General features: G+C 41.5%; 1 protein-coding gene across 2 annotated transcripts in view; it reads right to left on the bottom strand.

The window, feature by feature from the left end:
• Positions 1-1155: 1155 nt before the first annotated feature.
• fibcd1b (fibrinogen C domain containing 1b) overlaps positions 1156-24566 on the bottom strand; it is a 95111-nt gene continuing 71700 nt past the window's right edge. For both annotated transcript variants that reach the window (XM_088435562.1, XM_088435563.1), the window contains 2 exons: positions 7893-8072; positions 1156-5187 (listed from right to left, as the gene is read on the bottom strand). In XM_088435562.1, coding sequence (XP_088291688.1) covers positions 4922-5187; positions 7893-8072 — 446 coding nt within the window. In that variant the 3' untranslated portion in view covers positions 1156-4921. The remainder of the gene's footprint in view (positions 5188-7892; positions 8073-24566) is intronic.

Genomic DNA, 24566 nt, shown 5'->3' with positions numbered 1-24566 from the left:
GGGACTCCGGGGTTTTACTTTTCAAACTGTTCAAACAAACCATCAAATTTCATCTAATGAACGTCTACTAACTTTATGCTGACATATTTCCTGAAATGGAACAGGGAAGCTAGCAAAAAATAGCTTTGATACTACAGCAACGATAAGCGATGGTCAATATAGGTCCAGAAAGTCTACCGATTGAGTAGAAGCACCTAGCAGGATTTGTAGTTTCCAAAATGTTCAAAAAAATCGTAATCAAACGGAAGTGTGCATGCTTTACGCTAACGTATCATCTGAAATGCTATACAAAACTCAGCTAGCAAATATTAGCATTGGTGCTACAGTATTGAGCAGAGATTGGAAATCCAGTTTAGGGTTAGAAGGTCAGCAGAAGTTTTGCTGGTCTAGTACAAGCACCTATGGTAGCGTATTTACTTTCCAAAACTTTTAAACAAATCAAACTAACTGCTAACTTTTGGCTAAAATATAATCTGAAATGCTCCAGGCGAGCTAGCAAAAATGATCACTGAGGCTACGGTAATGACCAGAGATGGAAAATCCAGGTCCAGAAGGTTTGTCGTTTGAGTAGAAGCACCTCTGGTAGGATTTTTATTTTCCAAAATGCGCAAGCAAACCAAAAATCTGCCAACTTTATGCTAACATAGACTCAGCAACGCTACAGGGAAGCTAACAAAAACTAGCATAGGTGCTACGATAATGACTACAGATTGGAAAACCAGGTCCAGAAAGTTTGCGGGTTGAGAAAAACTTAATAGCTGCGTTTTTCATTTTTCAAAATGTTCAAACAAACCATAAAATTTCACCAAATGAAAGTCTACTAAACGTTATGCTAACATATCGTCTGAAACGCTATGGCGGAGCTAGCAAATTAGCATTGATGCTACGGTAATGATGAAAGTTGGGAAATCAAACAAAAACAGTTGACTTCCTGTCTCCTTTCAGGCATTGTGTTTTGAGACTTTTTTTTTTGTGGGTATCCCCGTGAAAGACATGCTTCCCAAATTGCGTGTTGCTAAGTGAAACTATCTTCAGGGGCTCAATAAAAATAAAAATAAAAATAAAATCAATTTTTTTTAATCAAGGAAAAGGGCTGAAATGCTCATCCCTGATGAGCTACAGAGCAAGGAAGAGACACTTGAGGCCTCCCTCTCCTCCATTTATAAAATGTGAACGTTTATTGAATGCTGACGAGAACAATAAAACACAGAATCAAGATCCAGCCCCCCCCTCAAAAAAAATATATGAGAACAAAAATAAAACACATCGGTTGCACCTCATGGGAAAATGCATTTTTAGATTAGGGTTGGGCAGGTTTGGTAACTTTTAGGCCTTTTTGGAAGATGTTGGGACATTTCATCCTCTGAGGCGCAGCCTCTTCATTTATGTCCACTGTAGTGGACGCCGGGTCTCAGCGAGATAGAAAATTTGATTGCATCACACCCACACATGTAGGACATCATTGCAAAGGCCAGAATCTATTCTATTGAAGATAACAGGATTTTTTTTTTAGGAGGGTCGCTCCTATTAGTCCCAAAATAAAAAGCAAAAACGAATGTCCATTACAGTGGACACAACTTAAAAGGTTGGGTCTCTGGTGAGGAGGCAACAAAATAGGGTTAAACGTGATCATTTTAGCTCCTTGCTTTTTAGAAAACGTTTTGAAAAATTTTTGGATGGTGTGGGGACATTTTGCCCTCCCAAGAGTCTGCCTCTACATTTATGTCCATTGTAGTGGACACTAAGTCTTAGCAAGACAGCAAATTTGATTTCATTACACTCAAACGTGTAGGACATCGATGGGAAGGCCAGAATGCCTTCTCCTGAATATGCCAGGTCCTAGTGGGGGAGCTCCAATAAGTCCAAAGATATAGACCAAAAAATAATGTCCCCTACAGTGGACACAAATGAAAATGCTGGGTCTTGGGCGAGTGAGGAGGCAACAAAATAGGATTACACGTGATCATTTTAGCTCTTCACCTTTTAGAAAAGGTTTGGAACATTTTTCAGAAGATGTGGGGACATTTTAGCCTCCTGAGACCCAGCCTATTCATTTATGTCCTCTGTAGTGGACATTGAGTCTCAGCAAGACAGCAAATTAGATTGCATCCCACCCAAACGTGTATGACATCATCGGAAAGGCCGGGATGTCCTCTAGTGAGGACAGTAAAACTTAAGTAAAGAAGCTTCATGGAGTCAAAAGACATCAATTAAAAACTAATGTCCACTAGTGTGGACATAAATGAATAGGCTGGCTCTCAGGACGATATATGCAAGAGAGTGAGAAGACAACGAAATAGGGATGCAGAAGATCCCGGGCAGCGATGAAATCTGGTTGTAATCTTTTATCGTATACAGGACAAAAAAAAAGACAAAAAAATGCAGGTGGGTGGACATCGGGGACGGGTGGATTTCAGGTGACGTTCGGCTCCAACATTTATTGAACATAGCAGCAACGTATACAAGAAGCACAACGTGGCGGTGTGGGTTGAGCTGGAGGGGGGCGGGGTTAGGGGCGGGACTAGGGTGCAAGCGCAGTTCAACACAGTTACCAGTAGGCGGCGTCCACTCCATTGGGTTCACGATCACGATAAGTAAAAGCTCCGTCTAGAACGAGGCGGAAATCCTCCGTCGGGCAACACAAAGAGCAGCGAGGGGTGCCGGGGGGGCGGGGGGGGGGGGGGCATGTTGGGACGGGGGGGTATCGTACACAAGCATTAAGTGACTTGAGGACACGTCCACACGCACACGTGGGTAGTTTTCATTTCTTTTTTTTTGATACTAAAAATCGGTCCAGATACAACAAAGAAATGTCCAAAAATGAATTTAAAGAAAGACCTACAGTACAGCATGTCCTCCTGAGATCCAGCCGTTCATTTGTGTCCACTCTAGAGGACATTTGTTTTTGGTCTGGAGATTTTGACGCAGTGGAGATAGCCAACTAAGTCCTAGTGCGCTCAGCTGAGGACATCCTGGCAGGTCCAACGATATCTCATGTGTTTGGTTGGGAGGCCGTTCACTGCTGTCTTCTTGAGACAAAATGGACACAATAGTGGACACAATAGATTTGGCTGGGTCTCAGGTGGAAAGTATTTTTTTTCAAATATCATTAAATTCACCTCAATTTTCTAGCCTTACAATTTGTCATTTCCGCTCCATTTTTTTCATTTAATTTTATTTTTGTGTATTTTACAAGTGCAATTTCCTTCCTGCTTCTGATTGGTTGAAATGTGTCAACTTTCAAATTTGCTAATCTGTCATTCAGTTTTTGTCACATAAAAAATGAAATTACGATTTGAATTGCACTTGGGAAAAAACAAAAAAATCCAATCATGCATACGGACATTTTTGTTTGTGTATTTTTTCGGAAGCATTTTTCTTCCTGCTTGTGATTGGTTCAAACCTCAACTTGTCAATTTTCTCATCCGATTATCGAAAAAAATCGTTTAAAAAGTACCCAGTTGTACACGTGGACGTGTCTCTGTGTCTCGCTGGTCTTTCTTTTTTTTTTTTTTTTGTACACGTGCGCACATTGACCACACGTGCGAATTTGCACGCGTGGCCGCACCGGTTTCCACTTTTTTTCCGGTTTGTTTGTCGCATCCTCACGCACGCCGATGTTCAAAAACATCAGCCGAGAAGGGGGCGCACACACACACGCGTGTGTGTGTGTTTGTGTGTGAAAGTCCATTTAGGGCATGTGCTTTCGGGGCGCAATCCTCCATCCGGCCACTAGGGGGGATCCTGCATCGCAGAGAGTTAATGCTTGGAATGTCCCGCCTTTTTTTTGTTTGTTTTCCATGTGCTTTAGCTTTTTTTATGTTATTTTTTTAGCATCGTAAGAAAAACCGGACATGCTCTAAAAGTCATACACGCTGTACAGTCAAATTTACACTTTTTTTTTTTAAAGCTTTCAGTACATCCAAAGAAAGGGACGAAAGAGAGAAAGGGCCACAATGGAAAGAGGAAAAAAAAATAATTAAATGAGAAGGATAAAGATTACATCTAAAAAAAAAAATATTCAAATTATTTACGGTTTGTTTGTTCGAGAAGGGAGTCAAATTAGAGATTTATAGGCGCTTTCAAAAAATAAAAAAGGCCCTTTTCGATACTGCTTTTCCACCCATACCCGTGAGTGTATCGATACCAAGTACCGATACAACTAATATTTTTTTAAAAATAATAAAAAAAATTACCATTTTCCTTTAAATTTTTGATATACAAGGCAATTTTTTAATTTTCCAAATTTGTCATTTCTACCCGATGATCGAGTGGCTAATGCTAGTATCGGCTGTCATCGCCAGTATCGATATATTTAAATTGGGTTCCATACCGATACTTACCCATTCGTACAAAAAAAAACAAGCAAAAAATGGACACAAAATTTTTCAGATTTACCAGACATTTTCTCAGATTTTTTTTTTTTCTTGAAAAATACCATTTATCTAAAATCTGACTTTATGTTCATTTATTTTTTGGGGCAAATGCGCTTTTAATTCCTGTGTTTTTTTTTTTTTTTAATCCCCCATGTGGCCCTGACGCTGAAAAACAATAAAATAAATAAAACGTACAAATTCAAAATGCACTCTTTGTCTCTTTACTTTTCTTTGTATGTATATATATAGAGATTTATTTATATAGATCTATTTATATGGTGCTTTTTGTCTCATTTGCATAAAAGGAAAACTAAAAAAAATGGGTTGAAGATGACTGAATTGAAGAGCTTCTTTTTTTGGGGGGGGGGGGGGACATACAAAACGGGCGGCCCGGTTCGGAGGACGGACAGAGGAAGGACGTCCTCTATCGTCGTCTCCACTTCCTGTTTGATCCTCGCCGGTTCAAACGGCGAACAAAAAAAGTCCGAGGGGCGGAGACGCAAGTAAAGGGGCGGAGACGGCGGGAGACGGTGGGGGGAGGGGCCTCATTTGCCGTCCGGGTCGCGGGTGGGCCGGATCTTCATCTCGGAGAACTTGAGCGAGTACTGCCAGCCGGTCCAGGCGGACCACTCGATGCCGTCGGCGTAGGACGTGTGCTGGCCGCGAAGGTATTGGCCGTTGAGGTTGGAGGTGTGGCAGTTGCGGTACCACCAGGCGCCGTGGTAGAAGGAGGCGCAGTTGTTCTCCGAGTGGTCGTTGTCCCGGTCCTTGGTGGTGAACTTCATGCCGTTGTGCTTCAGAAGGGAGTCGCCTGCAGGGGCGGGGCGGGGCGAAATGAAGGGGGCGGGGTTGATGGGTGGGAGGGCGGGGCGGTAAACAGAAATCCTTATTGTTCCTTCTCTCGTATCTCCCTTTTAACTTTCTTCCCTTCCTTTTTAGACGTTGTCCTTCCTTCCTTTCTTCCCTCGTTGCTCTGTCCTTCCTTTCTTCCTTCCTCCCCGACTTTCTTTCCTCTGTCCTCGCTCCGTCCTTCCTACCTTCCTTACTCCCTCCCTCATTGTGTCGTTCTTCCTCTCGTGCTTCCTTCCTTCCTCCATAACTTCCTACCATCTTTCCTTCCTCCCCGACTTTCTTCCCTCTATCCTCGCTCTGTCCTTCCTTCCTTCCCTTGTTGCTCTGTCCTTCCTTCCTCCCCGACTTTCTTCCCTCCATCCTCACTCTGTCCTTCCTTCCTTCCTTCCTTCCCCCCGACTTTCTTCCCTCCATCCTCACTCTGTCCTTCCTTCCTTCCTTCCTTCCTTCCTTCCTTCCTTCCTTCCTCCCTGACGTTCTTCCCTCCATCCTCACTCTGTCCTTCCTACCTTCCTTCCTTCTTCCCCGACTTTCTTCCCTCCATTCTCACTCTGTGTCTCCTTCCTTCCTTCCTCTCCCGACTTTCTTCCCTCCATCTTCACTCTGTGCTTCCTTTATTCCTTCCTTCTTTCCTCCCTGATTTTCTTCCCTCCATCCTTCCTTCCTTTCTACCTTCCTCCCTCCCTCATTGTGTCGTTCTTCCTCTCTTGCTTCCTTCCTTCCTCCATTGCTTCCTGCCATCTTTCCTTCCTCTGTCCCTCATCGCTTTGTCCTTCCTTCCGCCCATCCTGTTTCCTTCCTTTCTTGCTTCCATCTTCCCTCCCTCCTTTTTTCTTCCTTCCTCCCTGCTGTCATTCCTTCTTTTGATCCTTTTTTGCTTCCATCTTCCCGCCCTCCTTTTTTCTTCCTTCCTCCCTGCTCTGTCCTTCCTTCTTTTGATCATTTTTTGCTTCCTTCCCCCCTCATCCCTCTGCCCTTCCTTCCTTCATTTCTCTCCCTCCCTCCTTGCTTTCATCCTTCCTTCCTTCCTCCCTGATCTGTCTTTCATTTTTTACATTCTTTTTCACTTACTTCCTCCCTACCTCCCTTCCTTCTTTTCTCCCTCATCCTTCTGCCGTTCCTTCCTTCAGTCCTCCCTGACTTACTTCCTTGTTCTTTCTCCCTCGTTGCTCTGTCCTTCCTTTCCTTCTTGCTTCCTTCCTTCCTCCCTACCTCCCTCGTCGCTATATCCTTCCTTCCTTCCTTCCTGATCCCTTTCTTTATTTGTCTGTATTTGGTACGCGCAGCTTCAACCTATCGAGCCTGGAAGGGGGCTCCTCCCACCTGCAGTCCCTTTTAAAGGTTTCTGATTTTCCCCAAATTGGGTTTTTGACTTTTTCTTCTTGTGAAACAAAGCTTTTTGTTTTTGATTTCAATTGTTTGGTCTTGTTCTCCATGCGCCGAACACAAGGCAGCTAGCTTTCTGCTGCTGCGGTTCCACGCCGCGCGCCCTCCCCGAGCGCCACGGCTCACATCTGTCCCCATTCTCTCCGGGCGGAGCGACGCTCCCCAACGCTCGGGCAAATTGCTTTGCGTTGCCCCAACGTCACCGGCTTTTGTTGAGGCTGCGGCTCAATTAATCTCCTGTAATTTCATCAGGATGGCGGCGGGGCGCGGCGCCTCCCATCTGATGCGGTTACTCTCAACGCATGCATGACTGTTCCAAATTTCACATTTGGATGCAAATTTGAGCGTAAGAAGGTAACGTCATGCTCCAAAATAATGGTGCTGACATGAGTTGACATTGTTCTTCCAACCATCCATTTTCTTTTTTTTATTTTTAATTAATCACATTCAAAATACTCATTTTTGATGTTGTGTTAATTCAAACAAAAAAAAAACAAACGCTTGATTTGCCCCTAACTCATTCAATCCCAAAGACGTATTTTGACGTTTCCAGGCATGTCTATGAGTCCAGCCATTCAATCACAGGTACATTAAAGTATTAACTTAGATGCTTAAATACTAAAGTAATTTAGGTACTGAATTTCCCAAAGGAATGGATTAGTTACTGCAATACTAACTTGATCAATTACTTTAGGTGATTAGGTATATTAGATAAAAAGTATAAAAGTAAATAATTCCTTCAAATAACCAAGCACTAAAATAATCATTATCTTAGTATCTAAAGTAAGCAATCGCATGAGTACCTAATTACTAAAGTATCTAATATAATGGATTACTTGAATGTAAAAAAGTACCAAATGTAAAAGCAGTACAGAAAGTAATTAATTACTTTAGGTACTATAGTACTACATAGGTCAATTACTTTAGATAAATGCTACTAAAATAATTAATTACTTTAGGTAATCATGCAGTAAAAATATCATTACCTTAGTACCTAGGATAATCAACTACATAGTACTTAATTACTAAAGTATCTAAAGTAATTTATGAATGATATCAAGTGTTGTACTCTAAATTATCCAAAACAACAACAAATTAGCTGTAATTTAATGTCTAGAGTCTTAAAAAAAATGTCTTTGGGTTTGAATAAGTAACTAAAACACTAAAATAAATAAATTGCGTTTTTAAAAAAAAAGCACATATCACACCGTTTTAGAATAAAGGAATTAAAGATTTGAAAATTATAATCGAAGGAGACTATCGCATGAGAAAATGTACCTGCGTTGCCCGAATAGTCGCCCACCGTCAGCGGGTAGCCGTCATCGTCCGGGTCCACCGAGAAGAGACCCACGCCGAAGGTGCCGTATTGAGCGTACGCCGTGCCGTTCTCAAAGTCCTCCAGGTCGATTCGCAGCTCGTAGTTGCCCTGGATGGACAGAGCGTGGATCTGCTTCAGACCTGGAATTGGAGAAAGGTCACATAGGCTTCAAATTGCATCGCTAATGACAATGAAAGCACATCTGTAACACACGCAACGACGGCTTTTTCAGGAGTCACAATAACATAATTTAGCGATGAGTTGTTTCATGTTCCAATTCATTTGTTCTCAAATGGAAAAGAAACCAGCTGCTGTGATGACATTAAATGAGATTTGAGACCTTCAGAGACCCAGTTAAATACACAGGATAAATCCCACACTACCTCACTTTCAGTTGGTGTTCCACAGGGTTCAGTTTTGGGACCCTGGCTGTTTTCGTTTTTTCACAGGCCCAGGGTTCCTTTGCAACTCATTCCACCCAAAAGACACATATTTCTGTTATTTATTTTGATAGTTTTTTAAATTTTTTTTAGAAAATGGAGAATTGAAAAATAATATTCACTTAAGACACTCTATCTCGCTGTCAATTGGTGTTCCAGGCGGTTCAAATTTGGGAGCCTTGCTGTTTGTGTCATTTTCTTACAGGCCCAGGGTTCCATCTTAAATCATTCCAACAAAAGACACATGTTTTTTCAAATAACAGAGAATAGAAAATGAATATTCTCTTAAGACGTTCTATCTCCCTGTCAATTGGCGCTCCACATGGTTCAATTTTGGGACCCTTGCTGTTTTCATTGTTTTCACAGGTCCAGGGTTCCATTGAACTCATTCCAACTAAAAGACATTTTTCTATGTTTTTTTTTAAGAAAATGGAGAATAGAAAATGAATGTTTCCTTTAGACCCTCTTAGCTTTGCAAATAGACAAAAACATTCTGCTTCAATCATGTGTAATGATTTGAAAACAGGTGTTTTTCTCCATATATATTTTTTTGTTGATATCTGACACGTTTTGTTTGTCTTGACTACATAAACGCTGCTGTTGCTTTTACGTTTGCAGTGGGCGGAGGCAGCTGCCAAGTCTTTGACAAGTCTCTCTTGGGGGGGGAGGGGGGGGGGGGGGGACGACCGTCAGCTTCGACTTGACTTTCACATGTCAAACCAACTTCTTAATTGTTGCTCGGTCCTGAAACGGTGCACGTTAAAACGGAGAAAAGCTTTCTATCCCTCGCGCCTGCTCGCACGCTTCCCAGTGCGGGTTTTCCTTCCCCGGCTTGATCAAAGAAGCGTCACGGGTCCATCAAACGCCACATTCGACAGTGGAAGGCAACCACCAAGGCCGCGCGAAAAAAAATGACGATTTTCGGTTACATCTGACAGGAAGTTTATCAGTTTTTTTATCAGAAAAAAACTCTTGAAAACAAACACAGGAATGCCGTATTTCAAAACAATTTGACTTGAAAGCATCTCTCGTAACTGGAATGAATGGGAATGGAGTTAATCCGTTCCACGTGCCCCAAAAAAAGACACAAAATTTTTTGTTGAGAGAAAAATCAACCAAATCTGAATCGACGTGAATGGAATTTGTGTTAAGTCATTCCCGTTGCCCTGAGGAACAGCGATAGAATTTTTTGTTCTTGTTGTTGAAAAACAACCAGATCAACATTTTTTGCAAGGAATCCAAATGTCAGAAGTAACCGAAAAAGAAGAAGAAAAAACATAACCCTAACCCTTTACCAGAAAAATAATGTAGCATGTTCTCAAACAATTGATCCCTGGGGGAAAATAAATAAATAAATAAATAAATAAATAAATAAATGAATGTATACACATCCTGTGAATTTATTGGTAGAAAATGTCATTTTTAGCAAGTTGGTACGGGCCAGTAGGCTCGTAAGCCACTCGTGTGGCTTACTTCCAGCTTGCGTAACTGCAGGAAAAAAACAAAACCAAACACAATATTATGATGCAAACGTTTGTTTTGAGCGTTTCTCAAAATGGGGGTTCCGAGAGCTCCGGAATTGAAAAATTCATAGAAAAAGAAGGAAACAAGATTTTGATCTTGAGTATCTTGTTTCTCTATGTACTATGAGCAAGAAACACCCAAATTTTATTCACTGCTCCTATTCTATTGGCCCAAATGGCGCGGGCCGCGTGAAGACCGACGGCGGTCCACTTGTGGCCCCCGGGCCACCGTTTGGGCATCGCCGAGATGTTGACCCTTCAGTCAGTTTTAATCAAGCTCCCATTCGCGCTCAAGCGTGAACGGCGTCCTCAAAATCGGGCCGAGAACAAACAGCCCAAGGAACGGGCGCAGTACGACCGCCGCTTGGTTTTTCGTCGAAAGTCGGGGCCAAACCGACGGGCAAATCAAGCGGCGGGATGGAGCGTCGGCAAATTCCTTTCGCATTCCTCGCTAATTAGCGAGACGGCCGTCTCTCGGGCCGCGCCCCCCCCCCCCCCCCCCCCCACCAAAAGTAACATCTTTTCTATTTGTGACTTCCTCGCTAAAGAGCCCTTCCCGGAGCGGTCCCCCGGGGGGCCAATCAGCATCCGGCGCGTTCACTCAGCCGGCAAAATACCTGCAAACGCTCCTGGGTTTGGAACAATAGCATTTCATTAGCGGCCAGGTACACCTGAGCGTTTAGTTTCCCACGGTGAGACGCGTCTGCCGCCACTTTGCTCGCGTTGCTCTTTAATTATTCCAAATTGGAGCCGAGCCGGGAATCTCCGGGGCTTTAATTAGACACTGAATTAAAGTTATGTAAATACGCCGGCGCCGGCTTATAAATAGTTGCGCGTGCGCGGGGATGCATCCAGATGATTATTTTCCGTCTTGTTTTTTTTTTATTTTATTTTTGTGTGTGTTTGTTTCTCCCCTGAAAGAGGAAGTGGCCCCAAAGTCTTTTGAAGTTTGGCAAATGTCTCCACAGGGGGGCGCTCCCCCAGGCGCCGAGGAGCGCCCTTTCAAAAGGGAACGGCGCGCAGACTATTTCCGTCGATGGGGGTTCTATTTATTTATTTGGTTTGTCACCGTGAATTCAACATGGCGGCCCTGTCGCGCGGCCCCAAGAATTTGCAGTCAAACGGGCAATTTTTTTTTTTTTTTTTGCTTCCATGAAAATCGACTTTTTCTGTCCTGGTATTCTTTGAAAATAAAATACCTTCATCCTTAAAATAAAATAAAATACATATATAAAATAAATATATGTATGTGAATTTTTGTGTATGTGTATTTTTTTTCTTAAAATATCTTCTTGAAACCTAAAAAAAATCTTAAATTAAATATTTATTTATTTTATATGGGTATTAAATATTATAATATTATTGTTGCATTACGCTATTGAATAAAAAGCAAAATTGGACTATATAGCTGGGTTTTTTTGGATCACTTTTGCGCATCAGAAGTATTAGTGATATCAATGGTATCGGTATCCACGCCTACTCTACAGTTGAGATTTATAAAATAGATGCATAATAATTTGAAGTAAAATTGCTATACTTGAATATGCAATATAAGATGTATAACATTTGTGACTCAAAGTTATCAATGGTATCGGTTTTTGGTATCGGTATTGAGATTTTAATATATAGATTGGGGAAAATTTGTGACACAAAATGATCAGCTGTATCGGTTTTTGGTATCGTAACCATGACTACTCAATAGTTGAATGTGTACACATGTTGGTAAAAACAAATGTTTTTTCAGAATATTTCGCATTTTGTGTCGATGAAACAGACGTAACAATGCATGAAAAAAAACTGCATGAAGGCAAACGAAAATACAAACAAAAGGATGATGAAATTCTAATGTCTAAACCCTCTCATGACAAAAAAAAGACATTAAACACGACGAGAAGACAAAGAATGTCCTCCCCTTCCACCCGTGAGAAAAAATAAAACAGGCCTGTATTAAATTTAGAAGCCATCCACGTGGGAACAAAGCATTGTTCCGTCCATAAAAGATGATGTATATCTGCAATTACCTCATTAAACTGGGTCACCATCATCCATAAGTCATTTTCCACAGCTGAGCTTTCTCACCGGAAGCGGGACAGATTGAGATTGTTTGGAATACCGGGACCGTCCTTTCTCACTTTTCGATTGAAATACTGCAAGGCCTAACCCGAGCCCTTGGATTGGGAACAAGCTTGTTTTTGGATATTATGGGAATATACATCTGTCCAGCCATGCATCGGCCATGTCATCTACCCATCTATCCAATCGTTATGCGGTCATCCATCTATCTATCTATCTATCTATCTATCTATCTATCTATCTATCTATCTATCTATCTATCTATCTATCTATCTATCTATCTATCTATCTATCTATCTATCTATCTATCTATCTATCTATCTATCTATCTATCTATCTATCTATCTATCCATCTATCTATCTATCTATCTATCTATCTATCTATCTATCTACCTACCTATCCATCCATCCATCAAGATCGAGTATTAACAGGCTATTTTATCTATCTATCTATCTATCTATCTATCTATCTATCTATCTATCTATCTATCTATCTATCTATCTATCTATCTATCTATCTATCTATCTATCTATCCATCCATCCATCCATCCATCCATCCATCCATCCATCCATCAAGATCGAGTATTAACAGGCTGTTATATCTATCCATCCATCCATCCATCAAGATCGAGTATTAACAGGCTATTCTATCTATCTATCTATCTATCTATCTATCTATCTATCTATCTATCTATCTATCTATCTATCTATCTATCTATCTATCTATCTATCTATCTATCTATCTATCTATCCATCTATCCATCCATCCATCCATCAAGTATTAACAGGTTGTTAGATCTATCTATCTGTCTATCTATCTATCCATCCATCCATCCAGTCATTAGCCATATCCAGCATCCATCCATCCATCCATCCATCCATCCATCCATCAAGATCGAGTATTAACAGGTTGTTAGATCTATCTATCTGTCTATCTATCTATCCATCCATCCATCCAGTCATTAGCCATATCCAGCATCCATCCACCCATCTTTTTTACATAAAGGCGTCTTAAAGGCAGATGATCCCGAAATCCAGCAGAGGAATGATTACACTTTCCTATGCCGCTCGTGACATTTCTCCCAGTTAATTATTCATCATGCTTTTCTCCCTGCGTTGCCTGGGGGGCCGGCTCCTGAGACGACTCGACAGGAGAGAAGCGGCTCCCATCTTCGCATCACCATAACTCAACCCATCCTTCTGTGTTTTTCTAGCCCCCCCCCCCCCCCCCCCCCCCGAATAAAAGAAATAACCCTTTCACTCTCATCCTTTTACTTCTTCTTCCTGTCAAGCTTTGCTCAGATTGTGTGCTTTAGCCTACAAGTACGTTCTGACATATTGTGTAAGTTCTTTTAGCTGTATTGTGCATTGGAACATTTCAATAGTGTGTGGAAGTATTTCAGTTGTGTATACGTATGCAAGAGAAAAGTACTCAAACATTTGAACGTACTTGCAAATACGTTCTAACGTACTTTAAAAACAAATGATAAAAACATGTGCATACCCCTTGGAATTATGGGAAAAACGCCAAACAGAAATAACAGGTATAAAAACGACTAATAAAACATGTTTACCTAATTTTCTAATTTTTTGATATGCAGTATTCCCTCGCTACATCACGGTTCAATTATTGCGACTTCATCCGATTGAATATTTTCATTTATGACCATAACTTTTCAAATGCGGGGTTACATTGCTATTTTTCACGCAATTTTTCTTCCTTTAAAGTCAAAAACCTCGACGACACAGTTTTTCATTTGTATCTATTGTACATCGCTAATTTTCTTGATTATTTTCCTCTCTATAAGTTGGACCAGGCAAAAATATATATATGGATTTTATATATTTATTTGTTTAACAATTGAAACAAACGAAAAATGGGTCCAAAATATAAAAGTTAAACTGTCACGAAATTCGGTTACTTCAGGTACTTTTGGGAATGTAATCGCCGTAAAAGCTATACGCACGTCAATACGCTATAATTTTACCGTGTCGCCTAGTACGATAAAGTGAGTTTCACGCCGCTGCTTTCTTCACCGGAGCAAAATACGGTGGGCGGTCCAGGGGCGGGGCCGCCTTGTTTTTTTTGACGGTTAACGTCATCGGCTTTTGACGGCTTCCGAAAAGCGCCGACATCGTCGTGGCGGGCGAAGCCGACATCAAAAGGTTAGAAGAATAGAACAGAGACAGGTGTGTGCTGAACTGTGACACCCTAAGACCCCCCCCCCGCCGCCAGCGTCGACGCCCCTGTTCCCGAAGGCGACGGTGACATTTGGCGGCACAAAGAAAGAAAGGAAATAATTGTCTGATTCTGTCACATCTGGCTTTTTCTTCTAAGGCTTCTTTTCGCAAAGAGCGATGAAGGACCCCCACCAACCCGACCGCCCGTCGCTTATCCCCTTTAAAGCTGCCAGGGGACGCTTCCTGACGGGAGGGCGCTACCGGTATATCGCGCTGTTTGATATAAGGCCACCTCAAAGTCGACCGACAAACATCTCGATCCCGTCACGGGACTTTGACGAGCGCGGGAAGGGGAACGCTCCCGTTCTCTTGCTCCCTCCCCGGGCGGAGTCTAACTCGGGAATAATTACCACGGGAATGTTTGTTCACTTCGCCCAAAGCGCCCTCATTAGCCCCCCTTGCGTGGTTTTTGAAACATTTGACATTCTCGCAGTACATTATTCATACAGCTGCTGATTTGAGAGCAGAACTTGCGGATCCGTTCAGTGGCGGGGGTGGGAGGTGCCTCAATCTGAGCTTAATGATAGCGTTAGATACCGTGGGTCAACCGTGTCAGAGGGGTCCTTTTATGGAGCGGTCGTTGTTTTGATCTTTAAAAGCAATCAGCAAATTACTCGCCGATAATGACCCGTTGCTTTGTGTTCTGTGATGATGGCGTCGGTACAATTGGCACTAAAGCATCCTAAATGGTCACATTATCCGAGGGAGCTGTTTGTGCCTTTTGTTCGGATCCGCATAGAAAAAATTTGCATAGAAGAGAAGGCATTTGCTTTCATTGTTTCATGTTGTATATACAATGATATTGATGTTGACCTGAAAGTGTACAAACGCGTGGACAAACATTTTGTCGCTAATGTAATTGTATATTACGTTGCCCCTTCTTAAACCGAACGATCCGCACCCGTAAACAAGGCAAGACTGGTTACGGACCAGACCAAAGATCGTAGACCTCAGATTGCTTCCTGTCATTAAACAATCCAAGGTCCATTCAAAACTACTCGGCGATTCTTTCTCGTGAAGATCGGAGTTCCTGTAGTGTGTGAGGAAAAGAATCTCCAGTGACTCCCTCTTGCAAAAAATGTCAGGAAATAGACAAGGCCGGAACTATGGCTCATAAGAACTCAACGAGACTCCTGTTAAGACAGTTGTTAACCAAACAAGGACCATTTACCAAAAACAGAAATACAAGACAGAAATAAAAATGACCAGGACTATGGACTGTATGAACCCCAGGTGGCTTCCTACACCAGTTCATTTAAAAACTGAACACAACAGTTAAAAGACTAATTGATTAACAAAGACTACGGACCATGACTGAGGTCAGAATTACTTGATGCAGAGTTTAAAATAACCCTGACTGAGAAAGCAAACTAAAAGCAAAACAAATACTTCACGGTACCAAACTATGCCACTCAAATAAGGCTAAACTCAACCTGACCAGATCAGGAACATAGACCAGATCATACAGACAAAGACTGATGAATTGAAGTTGAGAACGGAGATAAACATGACCAGGTCTATGGAGCATAACCATGTGGACCAGGACTAATTCTAAAACTAAACAGCTAAAAGACTTTGACAGACCAAACAAGGACCATGTACCAAGACTGAGACCAGGGGAAATGCTCAAGAATTCCCCACACAAGAAATCCAACTTTTGAGGACTTTACAGTCCCCAACAAAGACCAAATCACACAGACCAAGCCTCATAAACTGAAGACGAGAGTAGAAAAAAAACATGACCAATGAATCATAGCCATATGGAGCAGGACTCACATATAAACTAAACGACTTTAACAGACCAAACAAGGACCGTGGACCAAGACAAAAGTCAGGGGTGCTTACTGCAAATCTCAAGACTTCCCTGAAAAAGACACCAAACTTTTGAGGACTTCATAGTCCCCAACCATACCACTCAGTTCATGCCAGTCTCAATACAACCTGATTCGGAACGAAAACCAGATCATTCAGACTAAGACCGGCGCTGAAACTTTATGAACCGACCCTGCAAGGATTCCTTACGCAATTACTTTGCAGAACTCGACTTCAGAGACTCATTTCCGCTAAATAAAGCGAGGCCAGTGTCGGACCGCGCTCAGTTCTCGCTGAACTCCGCTCGACTCCTTCCCAACTCCTGCCTCCTTCTGCTCTTCCGCTCCCGCCAGCTGTCACTCGGCCTTCGTTACCTCCCAGCGCTCATTCCAAATGAATGAACGCCGGCACGCTCGCTTGCTTGTTGACGCCGACGGTGTCAGCTCGTAGCCATCTACGAGCCGGAGAAACAAGTGCGCCGCTTGTAACCCGCTAGTCGGGAGTACAGTAAAAGTACTCGGGTAACATCTGCGTTTTCCTTGAGTATGGAGATAACGCACGCAGAGGTAGCTGGAAATACCCTGCCGAAAAATTGGTTGTCATTGATTGTCGAGCAAATCATTTCCGGTCAATGGTAAAATTTGACGAGCGTTTGCGGCTGACGGTAAAAGATTCGAATCAGTTTGACCGGAATCTTTTTATACTTTTACTTTTACTGTACTTATACTTTTATTCAAAGTATTTTCACCATCTCTGCTCGTACTATATTACATCCCGCCGCCTCTGCCGATTCCCCGGCGGGTAGATCTTCCTCAGCGAAGGGTGGGTGTCATGCTAATTGGCAGTTTCTGATGATGATTTAGCATCACGCCAGTAGATTTATACTTTGATTTTATCACACCGTCACCAGCCCACGCGATCATTTTGCTCCCGCGTCGCCGCAGTCGCACACGACGTCGTGCATTAAACATTGCGGCCAGAATAATTCACGCGCGGGTAATTTAACACTGAGGGGGCAGTAAAAAATGTCTGCCGTGACGACGCCATTCACCAGGATGATGGATGGGGGTGTGCCTGTTTATTTCGATACCTCCGCCAGGAAAGTTACGTGTTTGTAGCCGCCAAAGGCGCGGGGTTATCAATTAACTTCGGTTTCTGTTTATTACTACGATCTTTCAAAAGTTGCATGCAGGAACTCATCGTTAGCTTTGTTAGCTTACAAGGCTATTTTAGATTAATCAGCTGACTATGCCGCCGCGTGTTTGTTAGCTAGCTTCGTACGCACCATTATAATCACTCAAAAAGATCAGACACAACACAAACGTTGCAGAAAATAGCACCTTGCTATCTGCTAGCTTAGCATGTTTTGTTTTTCATTTCCGAGTGTTGTATACCTGCTAAAAAATGAGAACAAAGGCATTCAACTAATTAGCTTAGAGGACTATACGTTGCCTGATAGCTATTTTTTACTGAAATTTTAAATAAATACTAGTTGCTACTTGAAGCACCTAATTAGCATTGTTAGCTTGAGGGATTTTATATAAGTACAAAGCTAGCTTTCTTACTTAGCACGCTATCCTAGTTTACAACTCTTGAGTATTATATCTATTAACAAGCAAAACTCATTGAACAAGCCACTAGACGTGAAATGTCACATGACCAAACATGGAAAGCAGTTAGCGATAGCCTACTACAACTTGATATGATGGTTTTGGGAGCTAACCTGCTTGCTGTCTTGGGACAAAAGCTAAATACAATGCTTCAAATTTGTTTATACAAATATATATGTAAACGCAAGCTAGTCTTGTTAGCGAAAAATAAGGATTTTTTTTACGGCGTCCCGTAAGATTTTTCGAACGTGATTTTTTTTCATCTTGGCCCCTCAGCTGTTTCTAGTGGTGTGATTTTTCTCTTCAAAGCGGAATTTCAGAATTTTTCGGTTCCATTCAAGCTTGTCAGATCTGAGAACGTCACATATGGTGGCCGCACGTCTGAAAACAAGCAGACGAATCGGCGTTCCGCTGGAACAGGACCATGAACATGACACGAATGACAGGTCCGAGATGAGGCCTACTTGTAAGCGCTTGGACACTTACATCCATTTTGTCCCCCTGAGGGTTTGACCTTGCTTTTCGAGAGGCTCGTATGAAAGGAACTTGAAAAAAAAAAAGCGGGCGAGCCGCCGGAATGCAGATGAGACGACGAGCCACGAGGACGCCGGACAACAGGACTTAGAGGAAAGCCTTCAAGATGTCCGTTTGATAAGATTATTTATTAATTTTTTAATTTGTTTATTCGCAACGAGAATCCAGGCCTCCAGCAGTTTTTTTCCTGATGCAACATTGAGACATGTTCTTCACTAATTAAGCACGGGCCGTCATTAAAATATCACAATTTACAAAGCCTCTTAGAACGTTGGCGAAGTCTTATTTTGCCACGAATAATGTAAAAATGAAAAAATGCTCCCTGGGTCACTTTGACCCGGGGCCTTATTACAATGTTTTATGGGTCATTATGACCCAGAAGCAAAATTATGTTTTTTTGTTTGGAACTTCACTCATTAAGTAACGAGGGAACAATTGATTTATACCTTTGTGTTATGTTTATTTTTCTGCCATAATAAAAACATCCCGGGTCAGTTTGACCCGAAGCCATGTTAACAAAAAGTTTGAGAATTTTTTTTGGGGTGTGTCTAATCCTGCTAACTAACAATTGCAGCAACAATATATTTACGGGTCATTTTCACCTAGGTTTTGCAGTGAGGGGTTACAAAAATTTGGGAAAATTGAAAATTTGCATTTTTATTACGGTAATTTTATGACTAAGAACACCAAAGACAATATCTCGGATTTGTGTTTTTAAACATATTTCTGATTTAAATGTCATTAGATATATTGAAAGACTTGATGTATTTTTTTCTTTTTTTTTAAAGTAGTTAAGTGGGCGTGGCACCGTGAATCAGCCAATCAGATCTTCATCCCCACCCTCCAATTCCTAAATGGGAAAAATCAACACATTTATGAGCGCATCGTTTCCTGATGCTTGATGACTAAACATCTTCAATTTAATGATTCAATTATTCAGTAAAAAAAACTGCTCATTTGAATCCTTTATATTTAAACAAGCTTTTACAGGAACACCTAGTACTGATTAAAAATGTAAACAACTCGTGCTCAAGTATGACCTGATGAGCGTGCAGTCATGTTTAAGACATGAACATGCCTTTTGACAGCTTCTGAAACACCCAACATTCCTGCTGTCCCATAAATATTTCATCCCCATCTCACTTGCAGGGAAGAAACAATAGGGGCAGCGAGCGTCTACTTATCTCTGCTCCCGAGAGAGATTTTTTTGTTACGTTTTTTTCACGCGCGGTACATGCCCATCATCTCTTAAAACTAAAGTGTCCAAAAGTGGCTAAGCTGTTAGCGTTGGAAGTTTCAAGGAAAAAAAAAAAATCTGAATGAAGCAGAATGTCACGTGCACCCCGAAGCAACAGGGGGTGCTATAACTCCCTAAATCTTTTTTTTTTCCTTTTTTTTTTTTTAGCCAATCAGAGTATTACGTTCCCGAGGGCCAGCCTACTCCGTTGTGTTCATTATGTGTCTGAATCCCGGAAAAAAGAATGCGACATCATGAGAAATGTGTGAGAATGATCATTAAGAGAGACTGTAGACAAAACAAGCTCAGTCAAGACTTGTGCTTGGCTTCTCTGGATTTTCTATTTAGTTATTTTTTTTAATAATTCTGTAATAAGGCAGGGCCTAGTTTAGGTAGCTCCAAAACAATCTTCCACTAATATATATATATATATATATATATATATATATATATATATATATATATATATATATATATATATATATATATATATATGAGAAAATGAGCATTGGGTGGCTGCTGTTAGCCGTTATTGTTTTGGTCCCATAGACGTATTTAGAATTTCTATATTTTTTCATATAGGAGCGCCTGGTAAAAGCTGGCAAATAACAATCGAACGCAAACTTTGAATTGTGACTATAAAGGGAAATGGCATAGAGATTACAGAATGTAAAACTGTTGTAAAAATAAAAACTTACATTTTAATTACAGTTTCTGAATCCGGGCCAGGCATGACCAACTGCGCTTTCACGAGCGGCCTAATCATCAAACCTTTAATGGCCTCATCTCCGCGTATTACCCGGCTATCCGTATATTCCGCTCCGTCATCCTTCACCCCAGCCAAAACAAATCGGACTCCAGCTGCAGTGCGGGCAAAACAGCCGTGCGATGAGAGGTATCAAATGAAGCACTCAGGCTTTGTGGAGGGGAGGGGGAGGAGGGGGGTGGCGGTGGCGGGGGGGCGCTTTTCTCCGCTCCCCTCATACATAGCGAAATGGCGGGCCAATTGCGGCAAATTGCGGCTAGCTGCCATCCGCCGCTGCAATCTGCAGCAGATGGAGCGTCCGCCGACCAATCGGCGTGATTGCGCCGAGCGACAGGAGCTCTCGGCCCGTTCGCGGGGCCTCGCCTAGCGGGGCGGGACGGGAAGCCCCCCCCCCCCCCCCCCCTCTGCAGGAATGACGCTCTTGAATAATTGATGGGATCGGAATGGCGGATTGGAGGAGGCTTAACTGAAAACACTTAGGTGCTCTCTGAATAATAGATCACAAAGGGGGATAGTAGTCGTCTGGCCTCGCTCGTGCGGGATACGCTAGCATGCTATCGTATCACTCGCAGGGGTGCACGCGAGCGGCGGTTGTCAATCACGTCCGTCGCGCCGCTCCATTCGGAAGTTGACCGGTCCTCACTTGCTGAGTGCAAACCAATGGGAAACTAATTTTCATCGATTTGTGGTCAAAATGACATTTTTGGTCATTTCAAAACAAATGTATGGGATTTTTCAAAATGGGCCTCGATTGACAGCTAGCACAGGTGAAAAAGTCAACGCTGTTTTACACTGGTAAATAATATATTAGGGTGAGATGTGGGAAACGTCGCCCCCTGGTGGTAGGATGACAAATTGCTTGATTTGACATGTAAGGTAGCCGGCTTTTTAAATGTAAATATCGCCAAGGATTAGCTTCATTAATCGTGGCAGCCATTGTCGTGATCACGATTAAATTTCAATTAATTGTGCAGCCCTAGGCGCAACCATGAACTCATTCAATCCCATAGACGTATTAATACGTCTTTACAGAATCCAGACATTCATTGCTGGGTACAGATTTTTTTTTTCTTTCAAATATTAGCGCAAATGAGGGTTTGTATAAATTTCCTTATAAATACATGAATAAATATATAAATAAAAACGTAGATAAAATACTTGTATGAATGTTCGTCGTTGCGTAAGAGTCATAAAAATACATGAAAATAACCCGAACCCTAATAATTGATCACTATCCATTATTACAATGGTACCTCTACTTACGGACGTCTCTAGTTACGAAAAATTCAGGTTACGAAAAATTCAGGTTACAAAACATTTCAAATCAAGTCAAATTTCATTTATAAAGCGCATTTAAAAAGAACGTAGTCAACCAAAGCGCTATACGATCATTTTTTTTCGGTAAGTTTGATGCTAGTCCATCTTAGCAGCATTAGCCTTCACTTTAGCATTAGCCTTAGCTTTGAATTTAAAACGTCTTCACTAATAATCAGGGCGAAGTGGGATTATTTTTCAAAATAGTGCTACAACACTTCACGTCGAGTATAAATTGAGCAGACGGCTTGATAAATCTCTTTTCAGACAAAATGGTCCACGCAGGCTGCGGCAAACGTTTTCCCAGCAACACTTGAAAGCAGCGCTCTGGGCTTGAAGTGGCGCTGCCTTGTAATTATACGTGAGCGGCGGGGAGGCTTCGTGCAAAGAAGCCAAAAGGCAAAGGAGGCGCACGGGCCGCGTAGGCCTGCGCCGACTCTGGGGGTCACCCGCAGGTGAATGCGGGTAGGTTGATGGCGGGAAAGGAATCGGTGGCAGGATTTTTCACTCTTCTCTCTTCGTTTTATGCATAGCAAGTAGCCGAGGGCTGCCGCTATATCCGATCTTTCGGTATTTGGATATCGGACTGAAAATTCGAGTGAATGTCCGGGTGTTTGGATGACAATAGAAACTGGAGCAATAACAGGGGACCTAGCGAAAACGCTCATTTCACTGGGGAACGAGATAAGGATGAAAACTTAGGAAGCGATATCAAAGACAGTGAAGCGTTATCGGTTTCCGCAGCTATTGTGACGAAAAGAAAAAACATTCTTGGATGTCGACTTTTTGTTGACGAGATTGGTTTTAACAGTTTGTTTATTTTTGGCACGGCATTTCCTCTATACAACAAATAAAAAAAGAAGCAAAATAAACGAAAATCATCACATTTTTTGGACTATTTTTCTGCAAGAAACTGAGATTTTAGACCTCATTTTGTGTATTAGTGCCTTTTATCACATTATTATTGCCCCTTTTGCCCTATAATTTTATTGCCTACTTGATTATTGTGTGGAATGTAGTCTGCTCGGGGAAATGAACAGAAAAAGAATTTCATTTACGATGCATATGACAATAAAAGTCTTGAATCTTTTTATTTATGTAATTTAGCCGTAATCAACATGAACAGTTTTTGCTAGCTAAAACAGCAAAATTTAGCAAAACCTAGCCTGGTTTGTGCAACAATGATCAGTAGGACGGGTGTTTTTGTCACTGGGTGTTTTCCATCTTTTGAAAAATAATCCAAAAGATCTCGCCAGCCTATATGGAGCAGGTGAGCGCTGCTAGCTACTAAATCTGCTAGCATCTAGTGCTACCTACAGCTAATGTTGAAGCCACTGCTAATCGTATTATAACATAACGATATATATATATATATAATTTTTTTCCCCAAAAATTTCGCACCTTGGCAACGGGATAGCTGAGCAAAACTGTCCCTCGAGCGATTGAAATTTAACGCCGCGCCCCTAATGTGGGATCCCTCCATTGATATGATACTTTTCTTAATGTTGTGTAGTTCAACATTGACAATAAGTCTAAGATGTCCAAATAACCGTTGGCGCGTTATGATGAAACGCGCCCGCGTTTGCAGAGGCGTCAGCAGACGTGTCGATTTATGATTGCCGGGACGGGATGCCGGTAATTACCTGCCACGAAAAGCCTCAATTATTGCCTGCGGTTCGGACTACTGTGACAAAAACCATACAAAAAGAAATCTATAGAAGCATTTTCGGAAAATATGTCATAGAGAAAATGTCATTTTATTACAGCGGGTTTAAATATGAATGCGATACTTGTCAAGCCTCCTTTCACATGGGACCAAATGGGGACCGTTTATTTGAAGAAAAAAAAATTATTGTACTTTATGAAATCACTTATTCAGATCATAAAATATACAGTAATTTAAAGAAACGCTTTTATTTTTTTTCCGCTACCATTCCATCATCTTAACTGCTTTTTGCCTTTCCCGTTGCTTTCCTCACTTCCACAATTTGCTCCATCTCTGCAACTTGCTCATTATTTCAATGCAGTTGGCTCAACTTGGCTCCTTTAATGACTCCTGCCCAGTATAACTTAACATACAAGTACATATATATATATATATATATATATATATATATATATATATATATATATATATATATATATATATATATATAATATATATATATATATATATATATATATATATATATATATATGAATTAACCCATTGTTTTGGTTAGCAAAAAAGCTAAAATGGGTTTCAGCAGTCACGTCTAAGTTCACGTGCAAGAAATGAGTAAAAAAATACTAAATAAGAAAAACAGGGGCTGTCAGGCTTGGCGGAATGCTCCTTTTTTTTTTAGTGCAAATACGTTCTCCTTTGAATACCCGCGTGGCAAGAGCGTAAGTAAAAAGGGGCCGCGATTATGCGCATCAGCCCGTGGACGAGGATAAATGATTAAGTGGCGCAAAAAAGCAAGAGAAAGGAAGGTCCTTGTATAATGTAAACAACATATCTTTTGTGTCACGCCCGCTTCTATTCGCCATCCAAGTGAATCGATTGAAAGACGCGCGTGTCCCCTTTTGGTCCGTTTGATAAGGTATGTGTGCGTGCGCGACGGCGTGCTACGATGACTCATACTTGCCTTGCTCATTATTGAAACGGGACAATTGTAAAAAACACACAAAAAAAAGGGAGTCCGTCTGCTTTAATAATCCGATGCGATAACGACGTCTTGTTTTGTGCGGCGTGAATTTACTCTATTTTGAGAAAAAAGAGCTATGAGTTTATTAGTATAAAGTGCCGAAAATCGTCGATTTTTTTCGATTTTTCGTCGAATTATCGAAAAGCTTCAGGACGGTCTTAAAGAATGGTCATTATTGAAGGTTGTTATTGAAGGGAGTTATTTCATCTCGTGTCCCAATTATGTGCTCATTATAATTATTAAAGTTTGCCATATTACGACGTTTCGATCATGGGCGTGGCCTATACGAAACCGCGAATTACGAAACGTTTTCGTGACAGTAAAAGCGGCTGGAATTTGACCCGATGATCTTATGGTCTTTCACGTTAGATGAAAGTTGATTTCTTAAGACATCAG

This window comes from Hippichthys cyanospilos, chromosome 15 (genome assembly GCF_059441005.1).
Source record: "Hippichthys cyanospilos isolate Australia breed blue-spotted pipefish chromosome 15, RoL_Hcya_1.0, whole genome shotgun sequence".
NCBI lineage: Eukaryota > Metazoa > Chordata > Actinopteri > Syngnathiformes > Syngnathidae > Hippichthys > Hippichthys cyanospilos.
This window is presented reverse-complemented; position numbering and strand designations above follow the sequence as displayed.